Genomic DNA, 16,612 nt, shown 5'->3' with positions numbered 1-16,612 from the left:
TAATACAAAATCATAAGTCCATAAAATGGTCATCAATAATCATATATCAAGAAGTGCCACTATTAATGATGTAATAGTATAAAGTGACAAAGTGCAAATAATTCTCAGTTAGGGTGATCAAAGGTGTAATTATAGTAATAGAGTCATCTTATAACAGGTAGACGTGAAGTCTCAGATGAGGGTGATCCTCTAAAGATTCTTCTGGTGATAATCAAAATAATAAAATTACGCACTCACCAGATGCGCAATAATGTTGCGCATTTGGGAACATAAATATCTAATTTGGTCAGCTGGATCATTTTATGGACATCTATCCCTGGTAAGGACTGCCTTCTAGGTCATCAATAGTGATGCAGCACCTCACACCTCTTCTTATGATAGGCTCTGTGGGTGGTAAGGCTCAAACAAGAGCCTCCAAGAAAGGATGCCAGAATAGTGTGATATTGCTTCAGGGTATTTATTAATCCAAACACAGGAGATGAAACAGAGTAAAATCACATAAAGACTGGTTGGTGCGATGACTTGTCTTAAGTTGTACAACTTGGTCATGTTCCTGCCCCCACCATGTGACTGAAGACTGCGTTCTCCTCCTTGTCAGCATATGGGCATGTAATACACCTGGTGGGCTTCAAGCATTTCCTCTCCCAGTCAAAATTATTCTGTACAGGGGATTACAAATGGCCGATATTTATGCACTTACAGTATACTAGCTGTATTTTAAGTTTTTTTTTTTTAATGTTTTCATGGAAACATAGCTGAATTTATTGAAGTATTATATTTGCCTAGAGCTCTCACTCAAGAGCTGGTTCTGGCCAGTTCAGTAGATTGCTTTAAGAAAGGCCTGGATTCTTTACTAATTGCACACAATATAAATGGATACTAAAATGTAGAAGTAAAGTTGATCCAGGGAATATCTGATTGCCTCTTGGGGGATCAGGAAGGATTTTTTTCCCCTGCTGGAGCAAAGTTGGATCATGCTTTACTGAGATGGGGAAACAGCTCTCATTGTTTGAACACTGTTGTCTGCAGTAAATTATTGTGTGGAGTAAATTAAATGTTCTGGAGTGACATTCTGCGGTTTAGCCACAAGATGCCACTGTTTTCCTTACACAGCCTCAGACTGCATAGATATTTCTATATTCATGAAGAGGTGGGGTTTTCACACAGAGTTTAGAGAACAGGAAGGAGAGAGACAGCAGCCATGTTTTGGAGGATGGTGAATGCAGGAGCCGTGTGAGCAGAGAATCTGATGGCATCCAGGTGTGAGAGCATCCCTCAGTAACCACAGCTGCAGCTAGGTGAAGCTGATCTTGTCCAAGACCCTGATCCTGTTCAGAGAAAGGAAGATTGCTGCCAGGAATGCTGATGAGAGCAGAGGAACAAAGCAACATTCACTGCGATACCACATGCTTGTTGGAGAGACATTTGTTCTGTTCAGAGTCACCAGCGGATACAAAGCAGACCCAGGTTGGTAAGATCATGCACGCACCTCATTTCAGTGTTGGCACCTAGAGACTGAGTCCAGGCCTATAGTTAGTTAGGGTCTCTGTTTGTGTCAGGCCACAAGTGTTATTACTGATCATTGGAAGGACTCCATAACTTAAAGTGACATTTCCCATTGGAGAGCTGATAAAATCCCACAAACTCAAGCCAGACTGGCGTTTTGCTCAGAAGGAATACTCAGGCACGTGCTACAGGACCAGTTATAGGAAGGGGAATACTGTAGATTTGTGTAAGATTGTAAGCTGTTGTGCTGCACCGCAGGCTAGCCCATACCATACACCCATACACTGATTCCTGCTCTTTTAGGGTAATGATGGGTAAGGTGTGGCAGCTTAGTTGTGCCCGCCAGTAGGTAAATTACTACACTTTCTACCTTCATCCATCAGCACAAGGGTCTCAGCCTTTGGGCTGGGTGTATGTAAATTTATTGTATGTTCTCAGCATTTGTGGTTTTGTTTATTTGCCACATCTAAGTAAAATTCTGTTGTGGAAAAAGCTGGTGTTGGGGTTGCTTTCCTCGTTCGTGACTTCACTGTATCCTGGGGAGCCCACCCCGGTACACAGCTTACACTTTGCTGGGGTTTTTTGCCTTCCTCTGAATCAACTGTGAGTATAGGATTGTGTATATGGGAATGTGTGTGTGTGTGTGTATATATATATATATATATATATATATATATAATATATATATATAAAATTTATTTTTTTTTCCCAATGTTTTGGTTGGACTAGATTAGGGGTCCTTAAACTACGGCCCATGGCCTGAATACAGCCCACCAAAGTCATTTATCTGGCCCGATAGGCAAGCTGGAAAAAAAAACCCAACCCCCCCCCAAAAAAAAAAAAAAAACAAAACACAAAAAGCAAATAGCTAGGCGGCTCACTGGGTCATCGGCCATGAGGACCCAGCAAGCAGCAGCCTGGGAGCCCCTGATTTCACCTGCTGCAGCCAGAGGAGCAACGGGAGAGGAAGAGAGCACACTAGGCACCAGGTACAGTGCATTGCAGTGTCCAGTGTGTCAGTGTACAATGCATTGCGGTGTACAGTGCATTGCAGTGTACAATGCATTGCGGTGTCCAGTGCATTACAGTGTACAGTGCATTGCAGTGCAAATGGCGCCGCACTGCAGGGGACTTCCTGCTGTGGATCGCATCTGCGATCCACGACAAAATGGCGCCGATCGTTCGCGCATGCGCAGTAGCGCGGGAAGACGACGCCGACGTTCTGCGCATGCGCGGACAGTCGAGAAAATGGCGATCGCACTAGGCAGAATTGCCATTCACATTTATAAATAGCACAGAAGAGGATGTCCTTGCTGGCCCTAAACCCTATGAATACGTGCATCGCACGAAACGCGTCAGAGGGGCAGCAACAGCAGCAGGACACCTAACCACCTTGAAATGCATATAGTCAGTAAACTTTTTGGTTAAAAAATTTTTTTTTATGTACCCCACACCTACCAACCCTGAATAAAGGTTTTAAAGCAGTATCACGCTATGAGGTCTCTTATTGGGCACTCTGTGTGAGTGCTATCATTCGCAGTGCCCATTTGGAGGACTCAGGACCCTGGGGGTGACACCTGGTAGCGGTTTCGGATGACCTTACTTCTGTGGAGCCGGGATGGTGATCTGGGTACAATCTGATCTGGGATCTGTTGATCGTTCTATGGCCTGGTGACGCAGGATTACATATTGCGTATAATAAACGCACATCTGGTGAGTGCGTTTTTCACCTATTTTGTGTGGTTCACACTTATCATCACACCTTGGATCAGGACGTCCACTCACCTGGAATTTCCATGATCCGCACTATTATATTGAACTTTTGCATTTATGGATCACCATCAGAGTGATATCACGCATGTGCATATATTGTGTGTATAAACTGTGCTCTATTATTTAGCGCTGCACCATTTTATTTAACATTTATTATTGCGGTATCCAGTGCGTCACAGTGTACAGTGCATTGCGGTGACCAGTGCATTACAGTGTACAGAGCATTGCGGTGTCCAGTACGTTACAGTGTACAGTGCATTGCAGTGTCAAGTGTGTTACAGAGTACAATGCATTTTGGTGTACAGTGCATTGCAGTATCCAGTGCATTACAGTGTTCAGTGCATTGCAGTATCCAGTGCATTGCAGTGTCCAGTGCGTTACAGAGTACAATGCATTGCGGTGTCCAGTGCGTTAGTGTACAATGCACTGTGGTGTCCAGTGCGTTACAGTATACAGTGCATTTTGGTGTCCAGTGTGTTACAGAGTACAATGCATTGCAGTGTCCAGCGCGTTACAGTGTACAGTGCATTGTGGTGTCCAGTGCTTTACAGAGTACAATGCATTGCGGTGTACAGTGCAGTTTGGTTTCCAGTCCGCTACAGTGCCCAGTGCATGGCGGTGTGCAGTGTATTACAGCGTACAGTTCATAGTGGTGTCCAGTGCATTACAGAGTACAGTGCATGGCGATGTCCAGTGCGTTACAGAGTACAATGCATTGCGGTGTACAGTGCGTTAGTGTACAGTGCATTGTGGTGTCCAGTGTGTCAGTGTACAGTGCATTGTGGTGTCCAGAGTGTCAGTGTACAATGCACTGCGGTGCCCAGTGCGTTACAGTATACAGTGCATTTTGGTGTCCAGTGTGTTACAGAGTACAATGCATTACAGTGTACAGTGCATTGTGGGGTCCAGTGCGTTACAGAGTACAGTACATTGCAGTGTCCAGTGCGTTACAGAGTACAATGCATTGCGGTGTCCAGTGCGTTCGTGTACAGTGCATTGCGGTGTCCAGTGTGTCAGTGTACAGTACATTGCGTTGTCCAGTGCGTCAGTGTACAATGCACTGCGGTGTCCAGTGCGTTACAGTATACAGTGCATTTTGGTGTCCAGTGTGTTACAGAGTACAATGCATTGCAGTGTCCAGCGCGTTAAAGTGTACAGTGCATTGTGGTGTCCAGTGCTTTACAGAGTACAATGCATTGCGGTGTACAGTGCGTTAGTGTACAGTGCATTTTGGTTTCCAGTCCGCTACAGTGCCCAGTGCATGGCGGTGTGCAGTGTATTACAGTGTACAGTTCATAGTGGTGTCCAGTGCGTTACAGAGTACAATGCATTGCGGTGCCCAGTGCGTTAGTGTACAGTGCATTGTGGTGTCCAGAGTGTCAGTGTACAATGCACTGCGGTGCCCTGTGCGTTACAGTATACAGTGCATTTTGGTGTCCAGTGTGTTACAGAGTACAATGCATTACAGTGTACAGTGCATTGTGGGTCCAGTGCGTTACAGAGTACACCCTCTGCCACCAATCATCTACTCTAGAACACCAGCAAACAAAATGTTTTTTTGTTACTACCTTGTTCACAAAAAATCCATAGAATTTGGCACTTTCCCACAAAGATGATACAAGGCAAGGAGCTTGCTTCCAATGCATACAGTGCACACCTTTGGCACACATTTGCAGAATATTAAAGATATTTATATAGCACTGGCAATTTACACAGCACTTTACATATTAAACATTCTTCAGTCCCTGTCCTCAATGATCTTACAGTCTAAGGTCCCTATCTTCACATGCATATACTGTATACACATACGAGAGGCAAGTAACCTGCCAGCCTGTCTTTGGAGTGTGGGTGGAGGGCCAGAGGGAGAACATGCAAAGTCCATGCTGGTAAAGTCCTAGATGGGATTAAAACCAAGGACACTGGTGCTGCAAGGCATTTGTTCTAACCACTAAGCCACCATGCCATCACATTGTGGTTGATTGTGCCATCTTTCATTCATTCACTGTTTATAGCTTCCAGAAGACTTAGTTGATGATGCATGTATCAAACTTAATCTCTGAGCACTCTATTTATAGCTGGATTTCAATTTCCAGACATAAATTGCTCTTTAGCTGTCTTCTCTGCATTCTCCAACTGCTAGTCTTCTTCTTTATTATAACTGCTCTGAGGCAATAAAACCCTGAGGAGTTTCCTTCTTTCCATGTAATAAAGATAAAACTTTGGTTAGAAAGCCTTTGAGGACAAATGAGGTGACATCATTAACTCATCTCAACACAAATATTGTAGAATGCCATCTACAATCTTGAGCAATTAGCGGTAGACTGAACACAACTGTTTTACATTCCATTTTTCAGCAGTCTAATACCTAGTCAGGTTAATGTTTATGGGGAAATTGGTATAACCTTTACAAGATACTATTTTGGATGTCAAACTTTTTTCACGTTTTTTTCTTTTTTGATCCATTTGTCAGGCTACAAATTTGTACAGCATGCCCGTTCCTAATCTAGATAGATATGATTTGTCTTACAAACCCATACTATGGGTCTTCAGATCCCTCACCTGTCCAGAGTCCTCAATGCTTTTAGGAAGAAGGGCCCAACAGCCTCATGCATTACCCTAAAAACCATTTAATAATGAAAGGATAAAAATATAACCCAAAAGCCATGTGGCTACTGAACCACTGGTAAAGCATCAAGGTTTGCAGAGCTTGCAATGGCAACCCATGTTCCAGGGTATGTGGCCTCCATTTACACCTGGACAGGAGGGGCGGCATATACAGGAACCAACCTTTTCCATTTTCTTCCTGCAGCCTCTGAAAAGCCTGCTTCTCTTCCTCTTCCTCCCACTCAGTGGGTGCAGGGGGGTCTGCAGAGTCTGTTGCCCAGGCCCCCTGTGTGCTCCCCTGGCCCCCTTCCCCCTCAGCACTGCAGGATTCCCCCTCTTTACTTCCACTGGCTGCTGCGGGGGATGTCTCAGGACGGAGAGCAGGGGAAGGGGACGGTAAATATGTAATTTACCGACCCCTTCCTTTTCTGAATGAACATAATGATCATTCCTGTGTCCATGCATAACTGAAGCATAGTAAACTGTGTTTTCTATGCTTTGGTTTGTGAATGTACAGAAAGCTCTGTACAAAGCTATTCCTGTTCATTCATTCTGTGCAGCTGAGGCTGCAGAGATGTCCTCAATCTCCCTCCTTTGTCTCAAAAGTGAGATATCAAGGGTCAATTTAGACCCCTGATATTTCACCAAACAGCCCAATATGGCTCTTAGAAAAAAAATAATAAAAAATAGACCTGTAAAAAATAAAATAAAATGGTATAAATAATAAAAAAAAACAAAATAACAAAAATAAAAAAAACTGCTGATATCATCCACTGCCGTATTGACACCGTCCACTGCTCTATTAACTGACACCAGAGACGGACTGACCATTTAGCCACTCGGGCACTGCCCGAGGTCAGTAGGGGGCCCCATGAGATGCCCCTGGTACCTTTCATATGCTTTTTTGGGTGTGGTTTGAGTGTAGACGAGGACACAGGGGCCCCATGATTTCCTATTGCCCGGGGCCCCATGAGCTGTCAGTCTCCCCTGACTGACACCATCCCCTGTCTTAATGACACCAACCTCTGTCCTACTGACACCGTCCTGTGCCTTACTGACACCGTCTACTGCTCTATTGACTGACACCGTCCACTGCCCTACCGACACCAACCTCTACCTTACTGACACTGTTCACTGCTCTATTGACTGACGCCATCCACTGCCCTATGGACACCAACCTCATGCATTACTGACATGTCCACTGCATTACTGACATCATCCACTGCCTTCCTGACACCATTTACTGCCTTATTGAACCCATCCACTGCTCTACTGACACTGTCCACACACCATCTACTGCTCTACTGACACCATCCACTGCATTACTGACATCATTTACTGCCCTACTGACATTGTCCACACACCCTCCCTTGCCCTTTTGGCAATGTCCACTGCCTACTGACACTGTCAATTTTTAAGGTAGGCTTAGTTTATATTTTTACAGTGACATTTGTTTTATTATATTTTTCTAAGTTTTCCTTACTATTTAATTAGACCTTGATGTCTTTCATGTTATTCAGGTAAGTTTCCACCATTGGCTCCTGCTGCTATCACTCAAATCCTGTGAGGAGAGATCAGGGGGCATCTATGAATACACACTGCCCAGCTCAGGTGTGCGCCCGCACCAGTGCCCCCTCAGCACATGGCTTGAAGGCAAGAAGGAGCAGAGCAGCAGTGGGGTACTCCAGAAGATGACGTAAGGGTCCACTCCGTGAAATGCCTTTGTACAGAGTAGGTAAGTAGAACTTCTTTTTTATATCCTAATTTAAAAAAAATAGCCTTTACAACTAATTTAAAGTTTACAACACAGGCATTGAAATCTTAGCTTCCTTTCTATGAGAGCAGAACTTGGGAGCCTTCCAGCCCTCCAATGTAAACAAGAGACCATCTGAAATATACGTTTAGAGCAGGGGTCTCCAGACTTTCCTAACAAGGGGCCAGTATACTGTCCTTCAGACTGCAGGAGGGCCAGACTGAAGCCAGTGAGAGTAGAAATTGTCTTGGTGTCAGTGGGACTAAACAATGTCCCATCATTGGTGTGAGTGGTAAGAATACTGCCCCATCCTTGATATCATTAGGAGAAATTTTGCCCCTTCATTGGTGTCAGTCGAAGGACTAATACCTGAATTTTGGTGTCAGTGGGAAGAAGTGTGCCTCACCATTGGTGTCATTGAGAGGAATTGTGCCCCATCATTGGTGTCATTAAAGGAATTGTGCCCCAATCGGTGGTGTCTTTGAATAATACAAAAATTCAGCGCTCTAATATAAATAATAATAAGGTGGGATAGTGACGTGAAAAGCGCAATTATTGCGCTATCAAGTGAACATATACGTGGTGTCTTTTAAAAGACAATAAATGGGTAAACCATAAAATCATCTGATAGTGACATATAAAATGACAATAAAATTATAAAATATATATGAGTCCTTAAAGTGTTCAAGCAGGATGCGCCAGACTCTCCTCACAGTTGAAAGGCATCAACAATTCACGGAAAATGACATCAATGGTAGTGGGTGCTGGTGACTTCAGTGATATGATGAAATAAGGGGTGTGCTTGCACTCACCAGACGTATGGTATTATTACGCATGTAATAAAGGGGCACTGATAGTCATCTGGAACCAGGTAGATGAAAGGCACTGCACTGGTACTACTAACCACCTGGGAAGACGCTCCAGACCTTTCAGTAGACCCTCTTAATAGACATGAACTACTCCTTGGTGATACTCAGCCAACAGAAGGAACGCCACCTTTAGTAGCTCAAAAATAAGCCACCAAAACAAAAGGCTAATATAGTGTAGCAATTTTATTATGCCAATGGTGGTGCATAGATTAGGGCAGCATAACAGTAGCCATAAGTAAACATAGGCAGATGACCGCAGCTACAAACAGGTGGATATGGTCACAGATGTAGGCAGTAAACAAACCATGCATGGAAGTCAAAATAAAAAATATCAAAGATGGCCGATGGCCAGGCACATGGCTCTCAGCAGCTGTTAGGGATGTCGGTGCGGCAAGCCCTGTCGTGTTTCGTGCTATGGCACATTGTCAAACCCTTTGGCCACCGGGTCGCAGTTTGGAGACCACTGCTTTTAGAGGATGGATACCTTTGCATTGAAAGTAGGATAATGCTTGCGTCAAAGTTATTTTACTGCTTATTAAGGATATGTAAATATTTATTGTCTGTTGTCTGAACACAGGTACACTTTAAATAACCTTTCCATTACTAAGCAGATAGAGTTTGGCCTTCCTGCTTTATACCTGGGCTGATAATATTGGTCATTCAATGGCATGATTTTCCAACAATCATTTTTTTTGTCAAGTTTGGTCAGCCAGGGAATATCCGCAGAGGTTACAGAGTATCCATAGATATAGCTATTGAATAGTTTTCATTATCAGATACATTAGTCATCAGGTATTGGGTTGTTTCCATTAAACATAAAGACGTCATTCACTTACCTTCTTATAGTATCTGACAATTCCGAATGTTGAAAGTACAAGAAAGAGACAAGCGATTATAGTGATGATGTACAAATGTGCTTGGCTCTTTTGGTTGTTTGGTGTTGCTGGACCTATATTGGGTTCCTCTGCTTTATCTTCCTGTTTTCCTGTGGAAAAATTAAAATATTCACAACTGATGTCACATTTTGCCATTTAATGTAAATATTCTTCTGCATAAAAAATATTTTACCTAGGAATGACATTTTTATATAGTAGGATGTAAAGGTCTGTAATAGGAATGCAGTGCAGAAGGGAGATGGCATACTTGTAGGCTGTATGAACTGTAGGGCTAGTTATTGATGAACGACAGCCGAGATCCTGTCACTACTTCAATTTTTAGAGAGGAACTTCACCCTTCCTAACTCCCTTCCCCCCTCCCCATAAAAAAATAATATAATAAAAACACTTGTCCCTATCCACTTAAGGACCAGGCCTATTCTGACACTTCTCTTCTACATGTAAAAATTACTTAGAACCCCTAAACATTATAAATATTTTTTTTAGCAAAGGCCCTAGAGAACAAAAATGGCGGTCTTTGCGTTTTTGTCACACGGCATTTGCGTAGGGTCGTTTCAAACACTTTTTTTTTTGGGAAAAATACACTTCAATGAGTTTTTAAAAAAACCCACAATATATAACCTAATTTTTGCTTTAATCATGCTGGAAAGGCTCCTAACTACGGTACTTAAAAATTTCTATAGGCAATGCTTTCAAAATTTTTATAGGTTACCAGCTCAGAGCTACAGAGGAGGTCTAGTGCTGGAATTATTATTCTCGCTATAATGTACCTGGTGATACCTCACATGTGGGGCGTGTGCACCGTTTACATATGTGGGTGTGACCTATGTACATGTTCGCATATGCGCGCAAGCAGGGGGGGATGGGGGTGCTTCCAATTTTAATTTATTTATTTTGTTACGGTTTTATATTTTTACACTGTCCCTTTAAATTTTTTTTACCACTTTTAGGCTTGGTTCACACATATGCGGTACAGCACATCGCATGTGATTCGCACAGGAACCGCACCGCATTCCTGTGCAAATCACATACGATTTGTGTGTGGTGTGATTTAAGTCATACATTATGTATGGCTCAAATTGCACCGCATCTGCAACAAAAAGGTGCAGGACCCTTTTTTGGGTCCACATTAGAATCGGACCGCATGGGTATTCACACCTATGCAATCCGATTCTGCACATCGCACCAAAGGCCCTCTTTATGGAGAGATCTGGGGTCTATAAGACCCCACATCTCTCCTCTACAAATGGAAAGCCTCAGATTAAAAAAAAAGCATTGTTCTAATGCTTAAAAAAATGGCATCGTTTACATTGGGCCAGAACCGAATGTGACGTCATGACATCACTCAGGTCCTCCTGGACCACAGAGATTAGTGAAGGCCATCTTTCCTCAGCTAATCTCTGTAGTCGGATACCGCAACTGCCAGATCAGTCACCAATCATCCAGGTAAGCACGTGGGGGGGAACTATCCCTCCCACTGCTTCTTAAAGTGATCCAGCAGCTAGTCAGACACTTGGATTACTTTTAGCATAAAGAGCGGAGGCTGAGGAAAATTTTAATACTGGGGTTATAGCATCTAGCTGCAGCCATAACCCTGGTAGTAAACGTCAGACCAATGACGTATTTTTCCAGCTAGGCGATCGGCAAGTGGCTATCTGGCTATCATAGAATTAAGAAATTCTCCCTGGACCATGGAGTCCAGTCTTTACTGGAGATCTGGCACATGTACAGATCCCCCTGGCATACCCGGTAGAGACCCCCACAGCACAACCGCACATGCATAAGATCCCCTGCGCATGCACAGACATGCTGCAGAGAACTAGTAGCGTCCCCAAGCTATGCTTGAGCATGTGTGACATCTTGCAAACAGTTCCTAAGAAGATGTCACACATTACAGAAGCCAATTTGTGAGTTGTAGCACATGTGCACACACACCCCACCATGGTATCATCCTGGCTTAAAGTGTTACTAAACCCACAACAGTAAAATCAGTCTGTATATGTAGTAAAGGATGCTTGTTATACTCACTGTGGAACCTAAGGGGTTAATCCTCTGCATTGTGTAAAAAGGCTGTTTGATCTTGTCTTCTCTGATCCTACCCTTCCTCCAGAGTGCCCCTCTTATCTCCTGATAAGACATATCGTATGGAGTCACTCTGCACATGCTCAGTTTTGTGTATATTACTAGAGAGGGTTTCTTTTTTTCTTGGGAGAGTGCATGTGATCAACACAGGGTCAATCAGCGCTGTCCAGACAGAGGTCAGGGGTCCTGCATCCTCCTAGAGCAGAATGAAAACTCCTCATACAAGCTTTAACCAGTGCTCTGCTGGACACTGATAGAAGTCACAAGACTGCTCTACCTGCTGATGAGAAAAGGTATTTAGAAGTTTATATTTACTATAGTAATTGAATTTCCATGTTGTGTGCACTGTGGGAGACCAGATATAGTGAATGCAGGGACCTGGGTTTAGTAACACTTTAAGCCCGGGTTCACACTGATGCGGTGCAGAATTCGCAAAAGTTTTTTGTGATTTCTGCACTGCATCATAATCGCACCCCATTCATGCGAACCACTGCGGGTGTGTATTTTAAGTTAACGACACCCCGAAATCAGTTCATAAAATGTGGTGCGATGTGCAGAATTGGATCGCATGGGTCTGATTCTGGTGCGGACTAAAAAAGGGTCCTGCACTTTTTTGGTGCTGATGCCGTGTGATTTGAGCCATACAAAATGTATGGCTCAAATTGCACCGCACAGAAATCATATGTGATTTTGCACAGAAATGCGGTGCGGTTCCTGTGCGTATCACATGCGATGTGCTGCAACGCATCAGTGTGAACCCGGGCTAAGGCTAAGTTCACACTTACGCAGTTTGTGTTTGATCCATCTCTTCAGAGCTTTTTGCAGTGTGTTTTTGCACATGCACTTTTGCTGCGTTTTTGAGGCGTTTTGCATTTTTTTCCAACTTGTTGCTGGGTAGATAAAAAATGTAAAATGCATCAAAAACACACTACATGCTTTTATGCAACGTCTCCATTGATGTCTATAGAACCAGAAATGCAACATTTTGCATTTAAAAAAGTCCCTGACTCTCTCTGAAAAAATGCACCAGGTGCAAACCCAGAGACGATAACCTGTCAGATAGGAAATCATGTTAAATGGACTGCTGTGCGTTTCTGCAAAATGCAACGGAAAACGCATAGGTGTGAACCTAGACTAAATTGGGATTTGGCAAGTGAAAAAAAAAAGAGAAAGTTTTTACTTTTCAATTTTTTTTTTTTGCTAATATGTAAGAGGGAGGGGAGAGGAGGCAGGAAAGACAACGTTGCAAAAATGAGTAAAGTTCGGTTTTAATTAAAATGCTCTTTTTAACAAAGCTAACATTACATGCTTGTGCCTTTTTTTTTTCTTTTTTTATAAGCTGCCTGTTTTTTATTATTAGCCTTAGAAAGTTAGTAGGAATCTGAGACTTTCAGGAGTATCAGATCCTACGAACAGTCATCCCCCCCCCCCCCACCACCATGGCTTTGTTGCCGCTCTCTGCCAAGTCTCCTGTTGATACTGATAGCGCAGAGGCAGAGAGCAGGAACTGTCGGCACATAATTCTATTGAATATTGTATTAATATATAGCCCGACGACTACAGAGAAAGTCTCTCCAGAGTTGTCAAGGCTGCATAACAAAACATCCCTGCTCTCCGCCTCAGAGCGATCAGTATCTGTGGGCGATTGTGTCTGCAGAGAGTTGCATCCAGTAACACAGACCTGAATCCGCTCCAAATGCTGGCCGTATGCTAGTAGACTTTCAAATATAACAGTGAAAATTGCAAGTCTTCAGGGGACAGCTGTCCCCCAAATGACGTCTGGAGACAAAATGCATCAGAGCGGAGCTTTTGGCAGTGACGTCATCACACATGACCATGGGTCAGAGCGGCATGCGATTTTTGCTGTTATGCTGTTCCCACTATTCTGTTACTAGGTACCTGTCTATTACCTACTTTCCCACCGCCCTTTAGCAGAAATACTGCTGCAGGGCTGCGCAAAATCACGTATATGTACATGATTTCGCATTTCCGGGTAGGGGGTGCATGCGCGCCCTACCTGCGCTGCCATTGGTGGCTTCAACTGCCGATCACCGGGTCCTGGCTGGTGATTCCCCGCTGACATCTGGCAATCGCCGAGTGTCATTGACAAGGGATAGACCTGTATGTAAACAATACAGATCTCTTCCGTAAGCTCCTGCATGCTGCTTTGAATGGTTCTGCATATCGGGGTTAGAGCGGCGTGCGATTTCTGCTGTTATGCTGTTCCCACCATTCTGTTTGTAAGTTCCTGTCTATTAACCGCTTTCTCGCTGCCCTACAGCAGAAATACTGCTACAGGGCAGCATGGCTTACGTGTATATACGTGATTTTGCATTTCTGGGTAGGGGTTACATGCGGGCCCTACCTGCGCCGCCATTGGCGGCTTCAACTGTCGATCACCGGGTCCCAGCGATCGCCGAGTGTCACTGACAAGGGAGAGACCGTCAGCTCCTGCACGCTGCTTTGTATGGCTCTGCATAGTGGGGTCAGAGCAGCGTGCGATTTTTGCTGTCCCACTATTCTGTTTGTAAGAACTTGTCTATTTCAAGCTTTCCTGCCTTCCTATAGCAGAGATACTGCTACAGAGCGACAGGGCTGCACAAAATCATGTGTATATATACACGTGATTTTGCATTTCCAGGTAGGGGGTGCATGCCCGTCCTACCTGCGCTGCCATTGGCGGCTTCAACTGTTGATCGCCATGTTCCGGCTGGTTATTCCCCACCGGCACCTGGTGATTGCTGAGTATCACTGACAAGGGAGAGACCTGTATGTAAACAATACAGATCTCGCCCGTCACCTCCTGCACACTGCTTTGTATGGCTCTGCATAGCAGAGCCATACAAAGTAATGTGCTGACACAGTAAAACAGCACGCAGTTAACCCTTTGATCGCCCCAGATGTTAACCCCTTCCTGCCCAGTGCCATTAGTACAGTGTCCGTGCTTTTTATTAGCACTGATCACTGTATTACTGTCACTGGGGATGTCAGTGGCAGTTAGTCAGTTCCCCCCCAGTGTCAGAGTGCCCGACGCAGTCCCGCAGTCCTGCTGATGGCCGCCATTGCTAGTATAAAAAAAAAAATCAAAATTCCAGTATATATACACCGCCATTTGTAAATGCTATAACTTTCACGTAAACCAATTCATTTATATGTATTGGGATTTTGTTTAGCAGAATACATTTTGGCCTAAATTTAATGCAATTTGATTTTTAAAATTTTTTTACTGGACATGTTTTATAGCAAAAAATCTAAAATATTGTTTTTTTTCCCAAATTGTCGGTCTTTTTTTGTTTAAAGTGGAAAAAATAAAAAACACAGGCGAACAAATACCACCGAAAGGAAGCTCTATTTCTGGGGCAAAAAGGACGTAAATAAGAGGCATGGAGGAGCTCAGCTATGAGGAAAGATTAGAGGAACTGAATTTATTCTCTCTTGAGAAGAGGAGATTAAGGGGGGATATTTATTTATTTATTTCAGGTACTTACGCAGCGCTTTACATATATATTGTACATTCACATCAGTCCCTAACCCTCAAGGGGTGTACAATCTAAGGTCCCTAACTCACATTCATACATACACATACTAGGGCCAATGTAGACAGGAGCCAATTCACCTCTCAGCATGTCTTTGGAGTGTGGGAGGAAACCGGAGTACCCGGAGGAAACCCACACAGGCACAGGGAGAACATGCAAACTCCAGGCAGGTGGTGCCATGGTTGGGATATGATCAACATGTATAAATACATCAGTGGTTCATATAGTGAACTCGGTGTAGAGCTATTCACCCTGAGGTCATCACAGAGGACAAGGGGGCATGCTTTATGTCTGGAGGAAAGAAGTTTAATCTCCAAACACGGAAAGGTTTCTTCACAGTGAGAGCTGTGAAAATGTGGAATAGACTCCCTCAAGAGTTGGTTCTGGCCAGCTCAGTGGATTGCTTTAAAAAAGGCCTGGATTATTTCTTAGATACACAGAATATAACTGGATACTAACATTTATAGGTAAAATTGATCCAGGGAATATCCGATTGCCTCTCGGGAGATCAGGAAGGAATCTTTTTCCCCTGCAGGAGCAAATTGGATCATGCTTTGCTGGTTTTTTTTGCCTTCCTCTGGATCAACTGTGGTTATAGGATTATAACTTTTCTTTTTTATGGTTGAACTGGATGAACTTTTGTCTTTTTTAGCCAGACTAACCAGATGTAACTATGTAAATTTCATTGGGGTACAGTGTTGCATGACTGCGCAATTGTGAGTTAAAGTAACGCAGCGCCTTATCACAAAAAATGGCCTGGTCAGGAAGGGGAGTAATGCGTCTGGAGGGCAAGTGGTTAGTAAAAAGCTGGTTTGCAAGGATAATACACTATCGTATGTTTTATCTTTTTTATATTGCATCACTTATTACCACCATTGTTATCCGTGAAGCCATCACATTGGGGCTTCTGATATATGAAGTGGATAAAAGTAACTGCTAATACTGATCCTGGGAGAAATGATGGTGTTACGGCGATTAAAGACGAGCGCTTTTGGACCCATACTTTTAGCCCCGGGTTCACAGTGATGCACTGCGGCACATCGCATGTGATTTGCACAGGAACCACACCACATTCCTGTGCAAATCACATGCGATTTCTGTGCAGTGCAATTTCAAACCGCACCAAAAAAAATACAGGACCCTTATCTTGTCCACACCAGAATTGGATCGCATTGGGTGTTCACACTTCGCACTGCGTTTTGTGAACTGATTTCGGAGTGGCGTTAGCTTACAATACATAATGGAACGGTTCGTATAAACGGGGTGCGATTATGATGCGGTGCAGAAATCGCACAGAAACAGATGTGAATTCCGCACAGCATCAGTGTGAACCCAGGCTTAAAGTGGAACTAAATCCATCGCGCAAACTGTTTCAAAAAGCAGTTACACTCCAGCATGAAGGATTGCTGTCATATTTGCTTGTGCTCTCAACCAAACTGTCAAGATATCAAATGGCTGAGGTCATAACTGATCACATGTGCAGAACCATGGCAGTTGCAGATCAAACAGAGACTAAGATAACAGCTTCCTTGGCTGAGAAGAGGAGGGTTTAGTTCAGCTTTATTATTATTATTATACGTGATTTATATAGTT

The 16,612-nt window shown here is 43.6% G+C and overlaps 1 protein-coding gene across 2 annotated transcripts in view; it reads right to left on the bottom strand.

Moving 5' to 3' along the window:
• The window catches only part of LOC149452425 (uncharacterized), a 43,103-nt gene that overhangs the window by 13,916 nt on the left and 12,575 nt on the right, over positions 1-16,612 (bottom strand). For both annotated transcript variants that reach the window (XM_089689405.1, XM_089689404.1), the window contains exon 3: positions 9,342-9,490. In XM_089689405.1, coding sequence (XP_089545531.1) covers positions 9,342-9,490 — 149 coding nt within the window. The remainder of the gene's footprint in view (positions 1-9,341; positions 9,491-16,612) is intronic.

This window comes from Staurois parvus, unplaced genomic scaffold (assembly GCF_062004578.1).
Source record: "Staurois parvus isolate SC_StPar_1 unplaced genomic scaffold, SC_StPar_1.0 ptg000473l, whole genome shotgun sequence".
Taxonomy (NCBI): domain Eukaryota; kingdom Metazoa; phylum Chordata; class Amphibia; order Anura; family Ranidae; genus Staurois; species Staurois parvus.
This window is presented reverse-complemented; position numbering and strand designations above follow the sequence as displayed.